Source organism: Schistocerca piceifrons, chromosome 4 (assembly GCF_021461385.2).
Source record: "Schistocerca piceifrons isolate TAMUIC-IGC-003096 chromosome 4, iqSchPice1.1, whole genome shotgun sequence".
Lineage (NCBI taxonomy): Eukaryota > Metazoa > Arthropoda > Insecta > Orthoptera > Acrididae > Schistocerca > Schistocerca piceifrons.
The window spans coordinates 236,353,302-236,368,648 of NC_060141.1; the positions used below are offsets into that span (position 1 = coordinate 236,353,302).

The window sequence follows — 15,347 nt, forward strand, 5'->3', positions numbered from 1 at the left end:
TCACATTGACTGACTTAAAATTGGGTGGAGTTAAAATATCTGCTGACAGTTGAAAATTCTTAACCAATGGCTGTTTATGTTGATGTAATAAGCTGGAATTATGTTTTTTGATTTCTTTCTCAAACTGAAGTTTTGTCTCAGTTCTAACCTCTCTTAAAATTTGTTTTCTTTCTGTCCTCCCTACCCTAAAAAAGGGTCTTTTCTGAATCCTATAACCACTGGTATTTTACCACTCATGACAGTGCCTCCCCCCTTTAACTTTCTTGCTATTTCCCCAGCCAATTTACCCTTCCCCTTCCTGTTGAGGTGAAGGCCATGCCTAGTATAATCCCACCTACTGATAGAATCAACATGAACCACACCAATGTGTGACCCCGCACCCGACATGAGCAGCCGTTCCAGCTCCAAATTAACTCTCTTGACAGAAGAGTTCAAATGAGGTCGGTCATGGCGCCCAAGAACAGATACAAACTCAACACTGGTATGCCTCGATGCTGATGCAATCTTTGCCAGGTCACACTCTATGCTGTACCCAGGATCTCTGTCAATACTGTTACCTGCCCCACCCACTATAACCACGGTGTCTTCCTTAGTGAAATCTTTGCAAAGTGATCCTAAATCCTCTGTCACCTGCTCCAGACCAGCACTAGGTTTAAAAAAATTGGTGACCTGGTATTCTGATCCTAGTTCATCCTGCAAGAGTTGGCCAACACCTCTTCCATGGGAACTACCTAACAACAACACTTTCTTTCTCTTTACTGATTTCCCTACATTCTTACTTTTCAATTTGCTGCTGAAAGTTTGTTGTGCCCTGTCTACACCTGTAACTGCTTGAGGCTCACCAGCTTCTAACTGAAGCAACAGGTCAAATCTATTTTCCACATTCACCATAAAGCTGTCAGACAAAGTTCTAGGCCTGTTCCTCCTGTTGCCACTTCCCACCTCTCTTTACCCTTCTCCCTCCTTAACCTGTCAAGATCTCCCCTGGCCTTGTCTAACTCAGCCTGAAGGGCAGCAATTTTCCCCTCCTGTTCCAGTATCTTCCTATCTCTACTACAAATCCTACAAAACCACTGATGAGTCTCATTTACTTCCCCTATTCCCACGCCACTACAGTCACCCACATGGAAAAAACTACAGCACCCATCACACCAAAGCCCCGACCTAACAATTCTACGGCAAGTCAAGCACTTTTCACTCATGATAAACGTAATAATTTATTAAGAATAAGTCAGTTAAATTACAGATAAACACGAAAATATGGTTACACAAATTTGGCCTAAAAGTGATTTCCCGTGATTCCGCTAAACGTCTTGTTTATCCACTTGTAGCATTATATAGCTAATAATAGTGAGATGGTTTTAACAACTGCTATATGATTTGTTTGTTTAAATATCAAAGTAATCTACCTGTAACAACTGTGTAGATGACAATTCTGTGGGATACAGTAAGCTTTTTATGTAACCTACAAAATGTAGTTCTTATAGGATAATGCGTCTCGAAGTAACCAACTAATTCATATTAAAAATGGCAATTTTGGAGGCTTGCCCTCCGCCCCCTTTCCTCCACCTCCCTCAACTCCCCCCGGACAAATTACAGCGGACGTCCTTATCCCCATGATCAAATCACTGCAATGTGCGAAATCCAGTTGCACTAAATCAGCGTTTATCTGTTGCTCTACGGTACTGTCAACTCTTTCGAAGACTCGAAATGTAAAAGTGGCCAGAGGACATTGCAATTCGAATGGTAATAGCGTCCTTGGTCACGGAGGTGGGTTCATTATATTTAAAAATTCAGAAATATTCATAGAGAAACTAAATTGTTTTGTGTATTCAAAATCAGTGGGTTTTACATGGGCTGTATATGATGTAATTTTGAAAAAAAAAAGAATCACTTAGAAAACAAACATTACCAAAGTGCGATGATTTGCTTTCTTTCTCGCAGTGAATTTTAACAGAATACTTGTGCAGTGACTCAAACTTACACATTTTTAACATCTACCGATAAGAAGCAACATGGCAAGAAATTAAAAACATTGTACAGTTTGCTAGGTAATTTAAAACATCGTACAAATTGTTTCTTTATATTGATGATAAATTTATGGATTTCATAACTACTGCCAGCTAGTACTGACGTGAGACATATTCACTATTATTGCAAAATTCTAGTGATACCCGACGGAAGTCTTTTCATTTCATTATTTGCAACTGACAAGCATAAGGGAAATAATATACAGAAATGAGAGGCACATGTCACATCCTGTATACGTGTCACCGAAATACTTGAGACAAAATTATGGAAATGTATCATGTAATAATATACGCGCTAAAGGATTAGATTCGGGTAAGTAATGTATGCATACACATAAATACGTACTGTATGTATACGGTTATTCATTGCTTTGCGTTACTTAAAATTGTTTTAAAGCACCTTCCTTGGTAACTGTAGGGTACCGGTACCGTTCAGTGTATTTCGTAACAAATCATATTCATTCTCGATATTTCTGTATTTACAACTATCTGCCCTAACACACTACAAATCCAGCAATAGTTTTCAGAGTACGATGCGCTATTTTACGCTCTTTAATAAATGCGCTCTTTTGTCTCGTTAGAACACAAGAACAACGAAAAGCGAACAGGAAGATGCCCAGAGACTTCACCGTACGAGGTATTGGGGAGGATATTGTCAAATGTCGATACTGCTCGCCAAGCAGACTTGCTGTCCACAGGTTGCACAATATATTCCAAAAGTTTTTGGCATGCTCATAATTATTCCGCAATCTGCCCCCACACTTTCTATGTTCGAGAATATTGCGCATTATTGACGGCTTATGGCGGCCTAAGTTCTGCAGTTGGCCATCCTGTTGTACACGGCGCGAAAAGACCTGTTTTCAAATTGAATGTCAACGGCAGTGTGTTTATTTCCTTTTTTAAAATCCCATCTTTCTTTGTTACAGATGCTGTTCAGTTTTTAATTGTACTGTGATTATTCGATGTGAAACTGTTGAATTATGAAGTAAGGACCATGTATGTATAGAAAAAAACCTATAGGCACGTATTCTTCGTCCTCGTGAGCACCGAAGTCTTTGTCTACTACACAGTGTAAACGTTTGTAAAATGGAGTTGAAGCCTCCGGATTCTTTCCCATTCCCGTTTACGGCTTATTCCATTCAGCATGATTTCATGACGAATTTGTATGAAGCGTTAGAATCTGGGAGACTGGGAATATTTGAAAGTCCTACAGGCACTGTGAGTATATTTTCCACTTCATTAGGGACAATGATTTATATGTACTGGAACTTTACTACCTGCTTCATTTTCTTTTTAAAACTGCGTTTGTATTCAGGTTTTAAATTTTATCGCATTTGCTTCGTGACGAAAAAAGAAATTTTTTCATGAAGTATTTCTACTGTTAGCAAGTGTATTTTGTTTTAGCTAATTTTCTAGCTCACGAATAATTCAGTTGAAACACGCCGTCGGTGAATGTGTCTATAGATAGGATCCCAAATATTATCACACCAATAATCATCCTCCTCAAATACAAATGTCTGCATGTTTAGTTATTTGCATGTTTCATGGAACCCATCTGAAATATATTGCTGTGATGTGGTATGTGTCAAAGGGAACACCAAGTCCCGTCAAAAATAAAACTACATGCTGATCATGAGATTCACACTAATTTTGAAAGGAACAGACAGACAAAGTGCACCTGGACAGTACACCCTAAAATAACATCACCTAGTGTTTCTTTAGAAGGACAAAAAGAGCAAACATAGCTTCGTGTGAACTGGTTACTGATAAAATAAGTGTTAGACTGTATTGTAAATATAAGTTCCTCATTGCGGGTAGAGTTCTCAATTTGGAGGACAGAAAATTGAGAAGTGCCTAACAAGGTTCATTATTGTTTGTTGTTATTTGTAAATGATCTACTCTTATTATCAAACAAGCTGAAGGCGTTTTCTGTGTTGATGATGCAAGTATCGTGATCAAGTCTAATGGAGAAACTCCAACACTTTTCTTAAAAATTTTGATCTTGTTCTTTGGAAATAGTGTCAGTGAATGCTGTACATGTATTTCCAACTGTATGTGATTACATCACACCATCACAGTAGACAAAGGGGAAAATGCAGCAGGATGTTCTAAATTGTTAGGGGTCATTCTGTGTGAACTTACAGATATTTTGGTGGATCCTAAGGTGACCATTTCAGAATTTAGTCATATATGGTACTTGGATACAGGCATGTCTTAGAACAGTAAAACTGCCAAACAGCACTGCCCTAACCCTTAACTGTTTTTGATAAATTCATGTTTGAAGTCTCAAGTGTGTGTATCTGGTCATTTGTAAGGAATCAATTTCCCTGTTTTCAGAGACCTACTGCTCAGTAATGATTTGAACTACAGATCTCAGTTTTGTTTTCCATCTAGTATCTGGTCCACTAAGTTGATATAACATATAAAAAAAGTAGGAAAAATCTTTCAGATTTTTTATGAAAAATGTTAAAAAACACAGTTTGTCAACATTAGCTTTAAATTTGTGATTAAAAACAATCATAACTTTGCACAGGGAAACAGTGCAGACCTGTTTGTGCACTAAAGCCTTTAGTCCTAGTATTAAGTAGAAGCACTAATGGAAAAACATTTGGTATTGCAATTAGTATTTCTTATCTTCATTTAAAGACGATTCCATCACAAAGTCAAATGTGGTGAACTTCAAAGCACAGGGGAGGGGGTGGGGTGGGGGATACATAGACAATTAAATCTCTCTTTTTTTTCTTTTACTGGAATGTTTACATATATGGTAGCAGTCATGGGTGCAAAGATGAATATCCTAACTCACTTTATTCATGACAATGAATAGAATAAAAATGCCACTTACACATACTATCCTCTTTCAACACTACAGAAAATTGATAAATAAAAACGCTGTGTACTCTTGGAAGAATTGTTCCTAAAATATTTGTGGTTGAACTGTAAGCCAGAACTATAAAGAGGTATGGGCTGAAAACAATTATCAGTCATATTTTAATTTGTATGTTGTATTTCACTGTTAAATGTCTTCAGTGTAAAGAATTACAAGCTTGGTGCACAAATTTGGTGGTGTATCCTTATTCTGTCACTGTAAATTAAAAAGACAGCTCCAATGAAACAAAAGAAGCGATGCAATCAGTAATGAGAGACATAAATAACTTTTTATATATACTAGTATAAACAGATGTTAAAATTCAGATATAAAGAAGGAAATTGTATTTCCAAAACTCTTCCATTTTGCTAATAACTTTGTTTTCCTTGACATCTTGATGTAAAAATGAAATGAATTCACCTGAAGGTGGGAGATATGATTTGTTCATAGCACCCATTGGCAAGTTCATACTCCCTGTGCACTGTGACTTTGTGATTATGGTACAGCCACCTTACATACAATATTTGAGATGAGATCACACACATCATTTTTCCTATTGGGCCATGAAAGAGAATGCGATTCAGCAGGAGACATGCAGTTAATCACACCATCTTTAAATTCTTGTGATACCTAGGAAATGTGTTTTATTCCAGTTTTTATTATATTTGAATCCAAATGTGGTCTAACTTGCAGCTGTTCCAACACGGCATTTTCATGAGCTACCGTAGCAACAGTGCCCCCATTTGCATCTATTGAGAGTCTCTTCATTAGAATGGTGTCAACAGTAGTGACTTGAAATACATGATGCATTTGTGTTCTTGTGTTTCAAGACACCTTCATACGATTTGATCACCTGTGAAGAAACAACAACAACATATAAACCCCCTATTTTTTGTAGAGTGTTTAGTGTCGAACTCTTTTCAGGTTATCTAAAATAAGCCTTTTCTACACTTGAATCATTTTGTTATTTACCGTGATGGAATATAATCTTTCCTTCCATGCATGAAGTCTTGAAAAAATGTCATCTTCATATAACATCACTACATCTTGTTTCACTATTTCAGATGACACCTTCTAATTCTCTAGCTTTCTGGAGAAATAATTATACCACAGCTGTCTTTAACTATTCTTGTTACACATACCATGTGCTCTGTGACACCAGCAGTAGATGCTACACTGACAGTGCTCCCTGATGGTAGAACAAGTGATAAAACTTGAATCTGTTCACTGCAAGTTGAATAGGGCCTACTACATTTTTGAGCGAGGAGCTCCATTACATCTGAAGAATCGTTGCACTGTTCTCATGGGCACTCCAAAAAATGCAAAGTGTTAATATGTTCTTTGTTTCTTGGCAGGAGATCAAATCATATGAATATTTCTTGGAACACAGATACTGTTTAATAAGGACAGTTTGAGGAACACTATCACACCAGGCATGTCTAATTATTGCTAGTAACGCCTTTCTAATGATGAGACTTTCAACAAATGCAATTGGGGACAATGTTGCTATGGAAGCTTATAAAATGTTTTTCAGGAGCAGCTGCAAGTTATGCAGTATGTGGCTTTCAAGTATAATAAAAGTCAATACATAGGACAAATTTGCTGGACATCACATGAATTATAAAGCTCAACTGCATGTCTCCTGCTGAACTGCAATTCTTTTGGTGGCCCAGTGGGAAAGACGCCGTTTGGGTCCCCTTCCCTAATATTGTATGTGAGGTGCACGTCCCATCATTACAAAGTCACAGTGGATGGTTGTATAAACTTGACAATAAATGCTGTGAACATATCATATCTCTCACCTTTTAGTGAACTCATTGTGTTTTTGGATCAAGATGTCAAGGAAAACAAAGTTATAAGCAGGGTGGAAGAATTTTAAAACTAGTTTCCTTCTTTATATTTGAATTTGTTTATGAAACTGTTGTTGCAGAATATAGTAACTATGTGTACTGATAAATATGTAAAAAGTAATTAATGTGTCTCATTTGCATCATTTCTTTTCTTTCATTGTAGTTGTCTTTCTAATTTACAGTAACAGAATAAGGATATGTCATCACATTTATCGACCAAACTCTCTCTTGTAATTATTTACACCGAAAAGAGATTCAACAGTCAAATACATCATATAAGTTAAGAAAGCTGATTGACAATTGTTTACAGCTCACACCTGTTTACAGTTCTGCTCTGCAGGTCGACCACAAATATATCAGGAACATTTTTTCAAGGAATGCAGGTGGTTTTTATTTACTACTTCCCTGTAGTGGTGATTGTGGGTGGTAAGTGTAAGTGGCATTTTTATTTTATTCTTTGCCAATGAACAAAGAGAAGTAGGATGTTCTTCTTTGCATCTAAGATTGCTACCAGATGTGTAAACATTTCAGTAAAAAATCAAATTGAGATTCAACTGTCTACTTAACAATCCCTGCCCCCCCAACCCCTCTGGACTTCGAAGTTCACCAAATTTGATGTTTTCTGCGACACAGTCGTCTTTAAGTGATGGTAAGAAATATTAATTACAATGTCAAATGCTTAACATAGGAACGGGCGGAATTATTACATACATTAAGACCCAGAACACAAGTTCAAAAACAATGAGACAAATAGATTTTGTAATGATCAGCACATAGAAGTGTGTGCTTGTGAATTAATGCTGCAAAATAATGTCCTTTTGGTTGAAACTGTATATAGATCTGGGATCTTCTGAACTATTTGTGAGGAATCTGGATCTGTCAGACAGTAGCAAGCAATTAATAGTGTGTGGTGACTTCAGTGTAGATTTTCTAAAGGATTCTAATAGGAAAAATGAGATGGAAACCTATTTGGATCCTACAATTTGCCCTCAGTAATTACCTTTGCAACTCAGATGGATAAAAACAGTAGAACCCTAATTTATAAAGTTTTCCTTGATGAAGCTCAGAGTAAGAAAATAACTGTTTACCAAGCAACAGATGCTCTCTCTGATCATGATGCTCATATAGTTAGGATAATTAACATAGCACCTTACAGTATGAGTACTCCTCAGTGGAAATCAGAATAATGAATGATTGCAGGACAAATGTGGTTTCAGTTGCCTGAGACTGCAGTCGTGTGTGTGTGTGTGTGTGTGTGTGTGTGTGTGTGTGTGTGTGAGAGAGAGAGAGAGAGAGAGAGATATTGTTACATTCCATTGTGGATTTCCCGTTGCAGCACAAATGTTTCTAAGAATAGTTTACAAAGGTGACACGGGATGCAATTTACAATGAACCAAATGCTAAAATAAAATATAATGTATTCCATGATAAATTCATATCATTATTTGAAAATAGCTTTCTGCATAAACTAGTTAGAAATGCCACTAAACAGCCAGGTAAAAACATGGATCACTAGAGGGATTAAAGTATTTTGTGAAAGGAAAAGGAAAATATGCCTTTTGGCAAGAACAAGTAGGCATTCTGCAGTAGTTGCACACTACAAAAAATACTGAAAGTTATTAAGTAAGGTTATTAAAAAATTAAAGGACATGCACATAATGTTAGAAATCAGTACTTCTGACAACAGACCTGGGGCAATATGGAATGGAGTGAAACGAGAGAGGACAAACAGCCACAGAACAACACAGCAGCACTGTTGAACTGAATGGAAGAGCTATAAATGAAGAATCTTAGGCAGCAAATGTATTTAATAATCATATTTCAATATAGTAGGAAGCATAGGGACAAACAGTCCAGAGCAACATGTTGAAAATGTAACTTTCATAAAATTCAACCATATGAACGTATGATCAGCTTCTTTGTCTGAAATTAAGAAAATTATACATTCTTTCAAAAATAAAAGCTTGTTTGGTTTTGACGGTATTTCCAGTTGAGTACTAAAAATTGATTCCCATGTAATAAGCCAAGTCTTAACTGAAATATGTGATGCATCACTAACTCAAGACTTTTCCAGAGACTGAAATATGCCATTATTAAATCCATCTTTAAGGAACGTGGTAAGAGAGATGTCAGTAATTACTGACCTATTTCACGCTGACATTCTCCAAAATTTTTGAGAATGTGATATATTCTAGAACAGTATCTCACCTTAGCAAGAATAGTATTCTTAGCAAATCAGTTTCAGAATGGCTGCCCTGCTGAAAATGCCATGTACATGTTCAAGCACCAGATATTACAAACATTAAATAATTATTTTCTGTGACCTCTCTAAGGCATTCGACAGTGTGAACCACGGTATTCTCCTAGATAGCCTAAATTGACATTTTGTGGGATTGATGGTACTAATGTCATATGTTTAGATTACATTAGATTCAGTTTTCATTCTATAGACCCAAAAATGAGATGATTCTCATGGGTGTGGAATGTGTCATGTAACCAAAAGAATGGAGAAAGTTGCACTTATTAATTCAAGCAATATAGTCCAGGAACATCTTAGGTCCGCTACTGTTCCTCATGTATGTAAACCAACTTCCATCTAGTATACAACAAGCAGATGACACTAGTATTGTGATCTATACAAACATACATACAGAAGTGGTAAACAAAGTTCTTGAAAGTATCATTGACTGGTTGTCTGTGAATGGTCTCACACTCAATTTTAAAGAGACTCAGCTTATTTATTTCTGCACATCAAGAGGTGTTACACCTATAATAAGTGGAACACATGGTGAGGACATAATAAATAGGGTGTGATCTACAAAATTCTTAGGGGTCCATATTGATGGGGGAGGTGGCAAAAAAACACCTTAATTTGGAACTCCTAAAACAATTTAGTTAAGCCACATTTGCACTTAGAGTCATTGCAAATTTTGAGGTTAGACACACCAGTAAGATGAGATATTTTGCATGTTTTCATTCAACAATGTCTTATGGAATAATATTCTGGAGTAACTAAACTTTAGTAAAGAAAGTCTTCATTGTGCAAAAACCTGCTGTGAGAGTAGTATGTGGTGCTCACCCATTATCATCTTGTAGATATCTGTTTAAGGAGATAGGCATTCTGTTACTGCTTCAAATTATTTATTTATTTTTCAATTCGTTTCAGCCTACTAGAGACCATGGGGCTCGTCTTAACTCTCCACTAGAATTTTCTGCTTTTTCTTGGCCCAGTATGCCTTCATCTTCTGGCTGTGAGCCTGCTTCCTCTCATCTGTCCATTTAGGTCTAGTGGTGACTGTACACTTCTTGCTTGTGAGAGACAGTGGGAAGACTCCCTGCAGGATGGCCTGTCGGTATTGAGTTTGGTTCTTGGTTGTCTTTAATGGGATCTGCACTTCCTCTGAGTCTGGTTTAACTGAGGTGATCCACTTGGTTTTGGATGCCCTTCCCCTATTTGTCACTGTGATCCTGTTGGTGAGTCTGGAGTGATTCAGGTGGGTCATGTGCCCATAGAAGGTCAGTCGCCTTTTCCTTATACGTGTGACTGTCTTCCTGATGTTCGTAGAGCTCGTTATTGTGCCTGATTCTGTAGGTACTGTCTTCCTCTCTTATGCATCCTGGTATTCTCCTCAGGATCTTCCTCTCTTTAACTTCTAGTTTCCTGAGTGGGCCCTTTCGATTCATCAAGAGGCACGTAGAGGCATAGAGTTCAACTAGGTGCACCTAGCGTTTATGGTCAAGGTTTCACTCTCACTTGCTGAGATCCATTCTCCGAAGTACTTGACTGCAGTAACTTAACATATAGTATTGTTTCCTAGTGGGATTGTAGAAGAAGCCTGCTTTATATTGGCGATGAACTCAATCTTCTCTGTGTTGACCCTTAAGCCGGTTTTTGCCACCATACTGTAGAGGCTCTGTAGTTCGTGGGTAACCTTCTCCATGCTGTTGACCAATAGGGTGAGATCATCAGCAAAGGGTAGACAGGGTACACTGATGTTGTCTTTCTTGTACCCAGTCCTGCTTCTGCTGACAGTGTGGAAGTCCATTCTCTGAGATTTTCTCCAGAACACAGCTGAAGATGATGCTTCTATTCCTTCATGAAGTTTGTTGTAAACAAACCACTACAGTTCAAGAGAAAAATGAGGTATGTAATTACAATACCAGAAGGAAAACTGACATTATTACTACACATAAAGGTTGTCTTTAGCACAGAAAGGGCTGCACAGTACAGCAACAAAAATTTTTGATCATTTACCCAGGGATGTAAAATGTCTGACGGACAGCAAAGTAAAATTTGATAACATACTGAGAAATTTCTGTCATAAGATGTAAAAAGTGGTGGATAGGAATTAATAACACACATCTGTATATCTTCTTTTCTTTTTGTAAATAAATAAATGAAATTTAGAAATGTTCAGAATCTAACCGTATGTTCAAATTAATTTACGATGTGAATGTCTAATGACTTGTTCATCATTACAATCGTTCATGCAAAAGATCCATGGAAGATGTTACTAACTTTTCATTATTATTTATACTTAATACTATTACTAAAAAGTTACAGTGCACACGTGGTCTGCATTGCTTCCCCGTGCATAGTTATGATTAAAAAAAAAAAAAAAATCACAATTTTAAAGCACAGCATGGGAAAGTTGTGTTTTCAACATTTTCGTAAAACATATGAATGATGTAGCCTACTTTTTACTGATTATATATGGACTTAGTGGCGTACATACTAGATGCTTAACAAAACTGAGCTCTGCAGGTCAAATGATTACTGAGTAGTAGGTCTCCGAAAATATGGAAATTGATGCCTGACTCACAATCGAATACACACTCTTCAGCCTCCAAACTCGAATTTACAAAAATGGTTAGTTAGGACAGTGGTATTTGGCATTTCTACTGTTAAGACATGTAGGTATCCATGCACCAAATACATTTAAATTCTGAGATGGCCACCTTATCACTTCTGTGTGTGCACAGAACAACGCTTAGGTATTTATGTTCACAAGAACATAAACTAGAAATCCTGTACTATAAAACTTCTAAAATGCCTACGCTCAGTAGTGATTCTCCAGCAGAAGGAGGTGCTTACTCATTGGTCTGAAGATGACCACAGTAGTGGTCGAAACCGGTCACTGTAATAAATAAATTGTGATCAAGACTGTTTTTGATAGTAAATATTTGTAACACTTGTTCACTGTTCACTCCCACAATGTATTCAAATATAAGTAAAGAATTAACTTCAAACACAAATGGAAATCATAGTTGTCAGAAAACTGTTTCTACTCCACAGAAGAATTTCTGAATGTGTATGCATCTGCAAGGAAGACAGTAGCCTGGCATATATTTAACAAAAATGTTTAATGCTGTCTAGGTAATTAGGTAATTTGGAGAGCAGTGGCTAACAAGGACTGTTTTTAATTTTCTTTTACCTTGGTAATGACTGCCAGTTTCTTGCTTTATGCATTCACAACAAAATGCCTGAGTTTGAAGTGCTCTTGAAAAACAGTGCAGCTTACATAGTACAAGGTACAGTAAGCTAGTTGAAACCTGTAATCGACAGCAGTAGGATTTTCGGAGAAAATTTAAGTGTGTGTTGAAAAGATAGGTTAATGGGAAATGGAGATGGTGTATTTGTCACAATAGGCAAGAAATGCAAATCCACTGAGATAGAAGATGAAGCTGCATGCGAGATTGTTTGGGCAAGCCTCAGTATGGGGTGGGCATAAAATGGTAATTGCATCCTATCACCCACCATACTCATTTCCTGATGTAACTGAGAACATTAGAGAAATTAGTAGGTATGTCGTACTTTAAGCATCAGTGGAGACATCTATCATCCATCAATCTTATTAGTTTTGTGCATGACAAAACATCCTGTGAAACATTACTTAATGTGTTCTCTGAAAACTACCTAGAACAGATAGTTCGGAACCCCACTCACTATGGAAATAGATTGGACCTAATTTCAACAAATTACCTCCTTGAAAATGTCGACATCGGATCTGGTATCACTGACTATGATGCATTTGTGGCAACAGTGATTACCAAAGCACAAAGGACAATTAAAACAAGTAGAATCATTATATACTAGATAAAAAAAAGCAGTTGTGTCATATCTGAATGAGAAACTTAAAACTTTTAGCACAGTGCAGGAGGATGCAGAGGAACTATGGCTCAAGTTCAAAAGAATTGTTAACTGTGTGCTGAATAGGTATGTACCCATTAGAACAGTTCATATTGGGAGGAAACTTCCATGGTATACAGTCACTGTAAAGAAACTCTTTAAGAGTAAGAGACTACTGCAAAATAGGTGTAAAACAAAGCATAGTACTCTAGACAGGGATGCTGAATAAACCATGTTTGGCTGTCAAGAGAGCAACAAGTAAAGCCATCAGTGACTACTATAGCAGGCTATTGTCAAATGATCTTTCACAAAACCTAAAGAAGTTCTGATTTTATGTAAAGGCTGTACCAGAGTTGGTCTCCAGTCACTCACGAGTGAGACAGGAACTGAAAAAGAAGATAGCAAAGCAAAAGATGGAATTCTTTAATCCATTTTCAGATGCTCCTTTGCAAAGGAAAACCCAGGAGAATTGCCCCAATTTTAATCCTCATACCAATGGAAAGATGAATGAAAAAAGTGTTAGTCAGTGGTGTTGAGAAACTGCCAAAATTGTTGAAATTGAGCAAAGCTCCAGAGCCCAATTGAATCTCTGTCACATTCTGTACTAGTGTCCTTGACATTGGTTTGTTGTAAAATCTTAGAGCATATTCTGAGCTCACTTAATGATGTATCTCGAAAAGAATGGCCTCCTCCATGCAAACCAGCACAGATTTCGAAAACATCGCTCATGCGAAACCCAACTTGCACTTTTCTCACACATAAGTTAAAGCTTTGGGTCAAGTCTGTTTGGTAGATGCTGTATTTCTTGATTTCTGAAAAGCATGTGACCCAGTACCACACCTACACTTATGTTCAGAAGTGCGATCATATGGTATATCAAGCGAAATTTGTGATTAGATTGAGGATTTTTTGATAGAGAGGACACAGCATGTTATCTTGGATGGAGAGTCATTGTCAGATGTAGAAGTAGCTGTGGGTGTGCCCCAGGGAAGTGTGTTGGGACCCTTGTTGTTGATGTTATATGTTAATGACCTTGTGGACAATATTAATAATAACCTAAGATTTTTAGCAGATGATGCAGTTACCTATAATGAATTACTGTCTGAAAGAAGTTGCATAAATATTCAGACAGATCTTGCATAAGATTTGAAAGTGGTACAAAGACTGGCAATTTGCGAAAGGTTTAGAAATGTAAAAAAAATGCAATTCACAAAATGAAAAAATGTATCCTATGACTATAATAATGAGTCACAGCTGGAATTGGCCAACTCATACAAAAACCTGGTTGTAGCAGTTTGTTGTGAAATAGATTTATTACATAGGCTCAGTTGTGGGTACAACAGGTGGTAGACTTCAGTTTATCGGTGGAATACAGGGGAAGCGCAACTCTCTACAAAGGAGTATACTGGCAAATCATTTGTGAGACTGGTTCTAGAATGTTGCAAAAGTGTGTGGGGACTTGTCCCAAATAGGACTAACATACGTTATTGAATATATACAGAGAAGGGCAGCACTAATGTTCATAGGTTTGTTTAGTTATGGGGGAGTGTCAGAGATACTGAAGGAACTGAACTGGAAGACTCTTGAAGGTAGACATAAATTATCCTGAGAAACTATATTAACAAAGTTTCAAGAATCTGCTTTAAATGATGACCCTAGGAATATACTACATATTACCCACATGGATTGCGAGGATAATATTATAATAATTGCTGCACATGTAGAGACATTCAAATGCTCATTCTTTCCATGCTCCATACTTGAATGGAACGGGAAGAAACCCTAATAACTGGTACAATGGGACATACCTTCTTCTACGCACTTAACAGTAGTTTCAAGAGGTGTAGATGTAGATCCGAGTTACAGTTCTTGATTAATATGCTTGTGTAAACTAAAGCAGTGGAAGATAAGTAAATTCAATACATAAGGAATATACATATGAGTTTAAACATATCAAGTCGCCTGGTGCTCTTGCAGGTCCAAAAGTAAAGCTGTTATATTTACCTTTAGCACACACATTACCTCATATATTCCCCTGTTAACTGGTCAGTGACTAATGATCATAATGTTCACTAAATAAATACTGGTAAAACTTTACAGGGGCCCATCTTACAAGAGTATGCTTGTAGACAGAGAGACTTTGTAATTAAAATTTTAGACATCTGTGATGCGTTAACTGTGAGGCTGACAGCACATTATATTGGGGGGGGGGGGGGGGGGGAGGCAGTGAAAAACTGTGACTCCCCCTGAACCAAACCCAAGAGCCAAGCCTGCATTCAACCGAGACTTCACTTTCACAAACAGATTGTCACTTTCTAAACTAATTTAATTCTCAAGGTAGCCTACAGATCACTCTACCACCACAATGTTTACTCTGATTAAAATAACTTTGTGATTGATGTTTCAGTTGGTGCCAGTCGCCATCCAATTGCAGTTCTTTCTCGAGCGACACGTGCTCGCTGTGTTGC

General features: G+C 37.2%; 1 protein-coding gene across 4 annotated transcripts in view; it reads left to right on the forward strand.

The window, feature by feature from the left end:
• Positions 1–2,905: 2,905 nt before the first annotated feature.
• LOC124794959 (ATP-dependent DNA helicase DDX11) overlaps positions 2,906–15,347 on the forward strand; it is a 162,284-nt gene continuing 149,842 nt past the window's right edge. For 2 of the 4 annotated variants that reach the window (XM_047258675.1, XM_047258674.1), the window contains exon 1: positions 2,907–3,248. In XM_047258675.1, the coding sequence (XP_047114631.1) occupies positions 3,117–3,248 (132 nt within the window). In that variant the 5' untranslated portion in view covers positions 2,907–3,116. Of the gene's footprint in view, positions 3,249–15,347 lie in introns of all 4 variants that reach the window. The other 2 variants (XM_047258678.1, XM_047258677.1) reach the window with 2 other exon arrangements.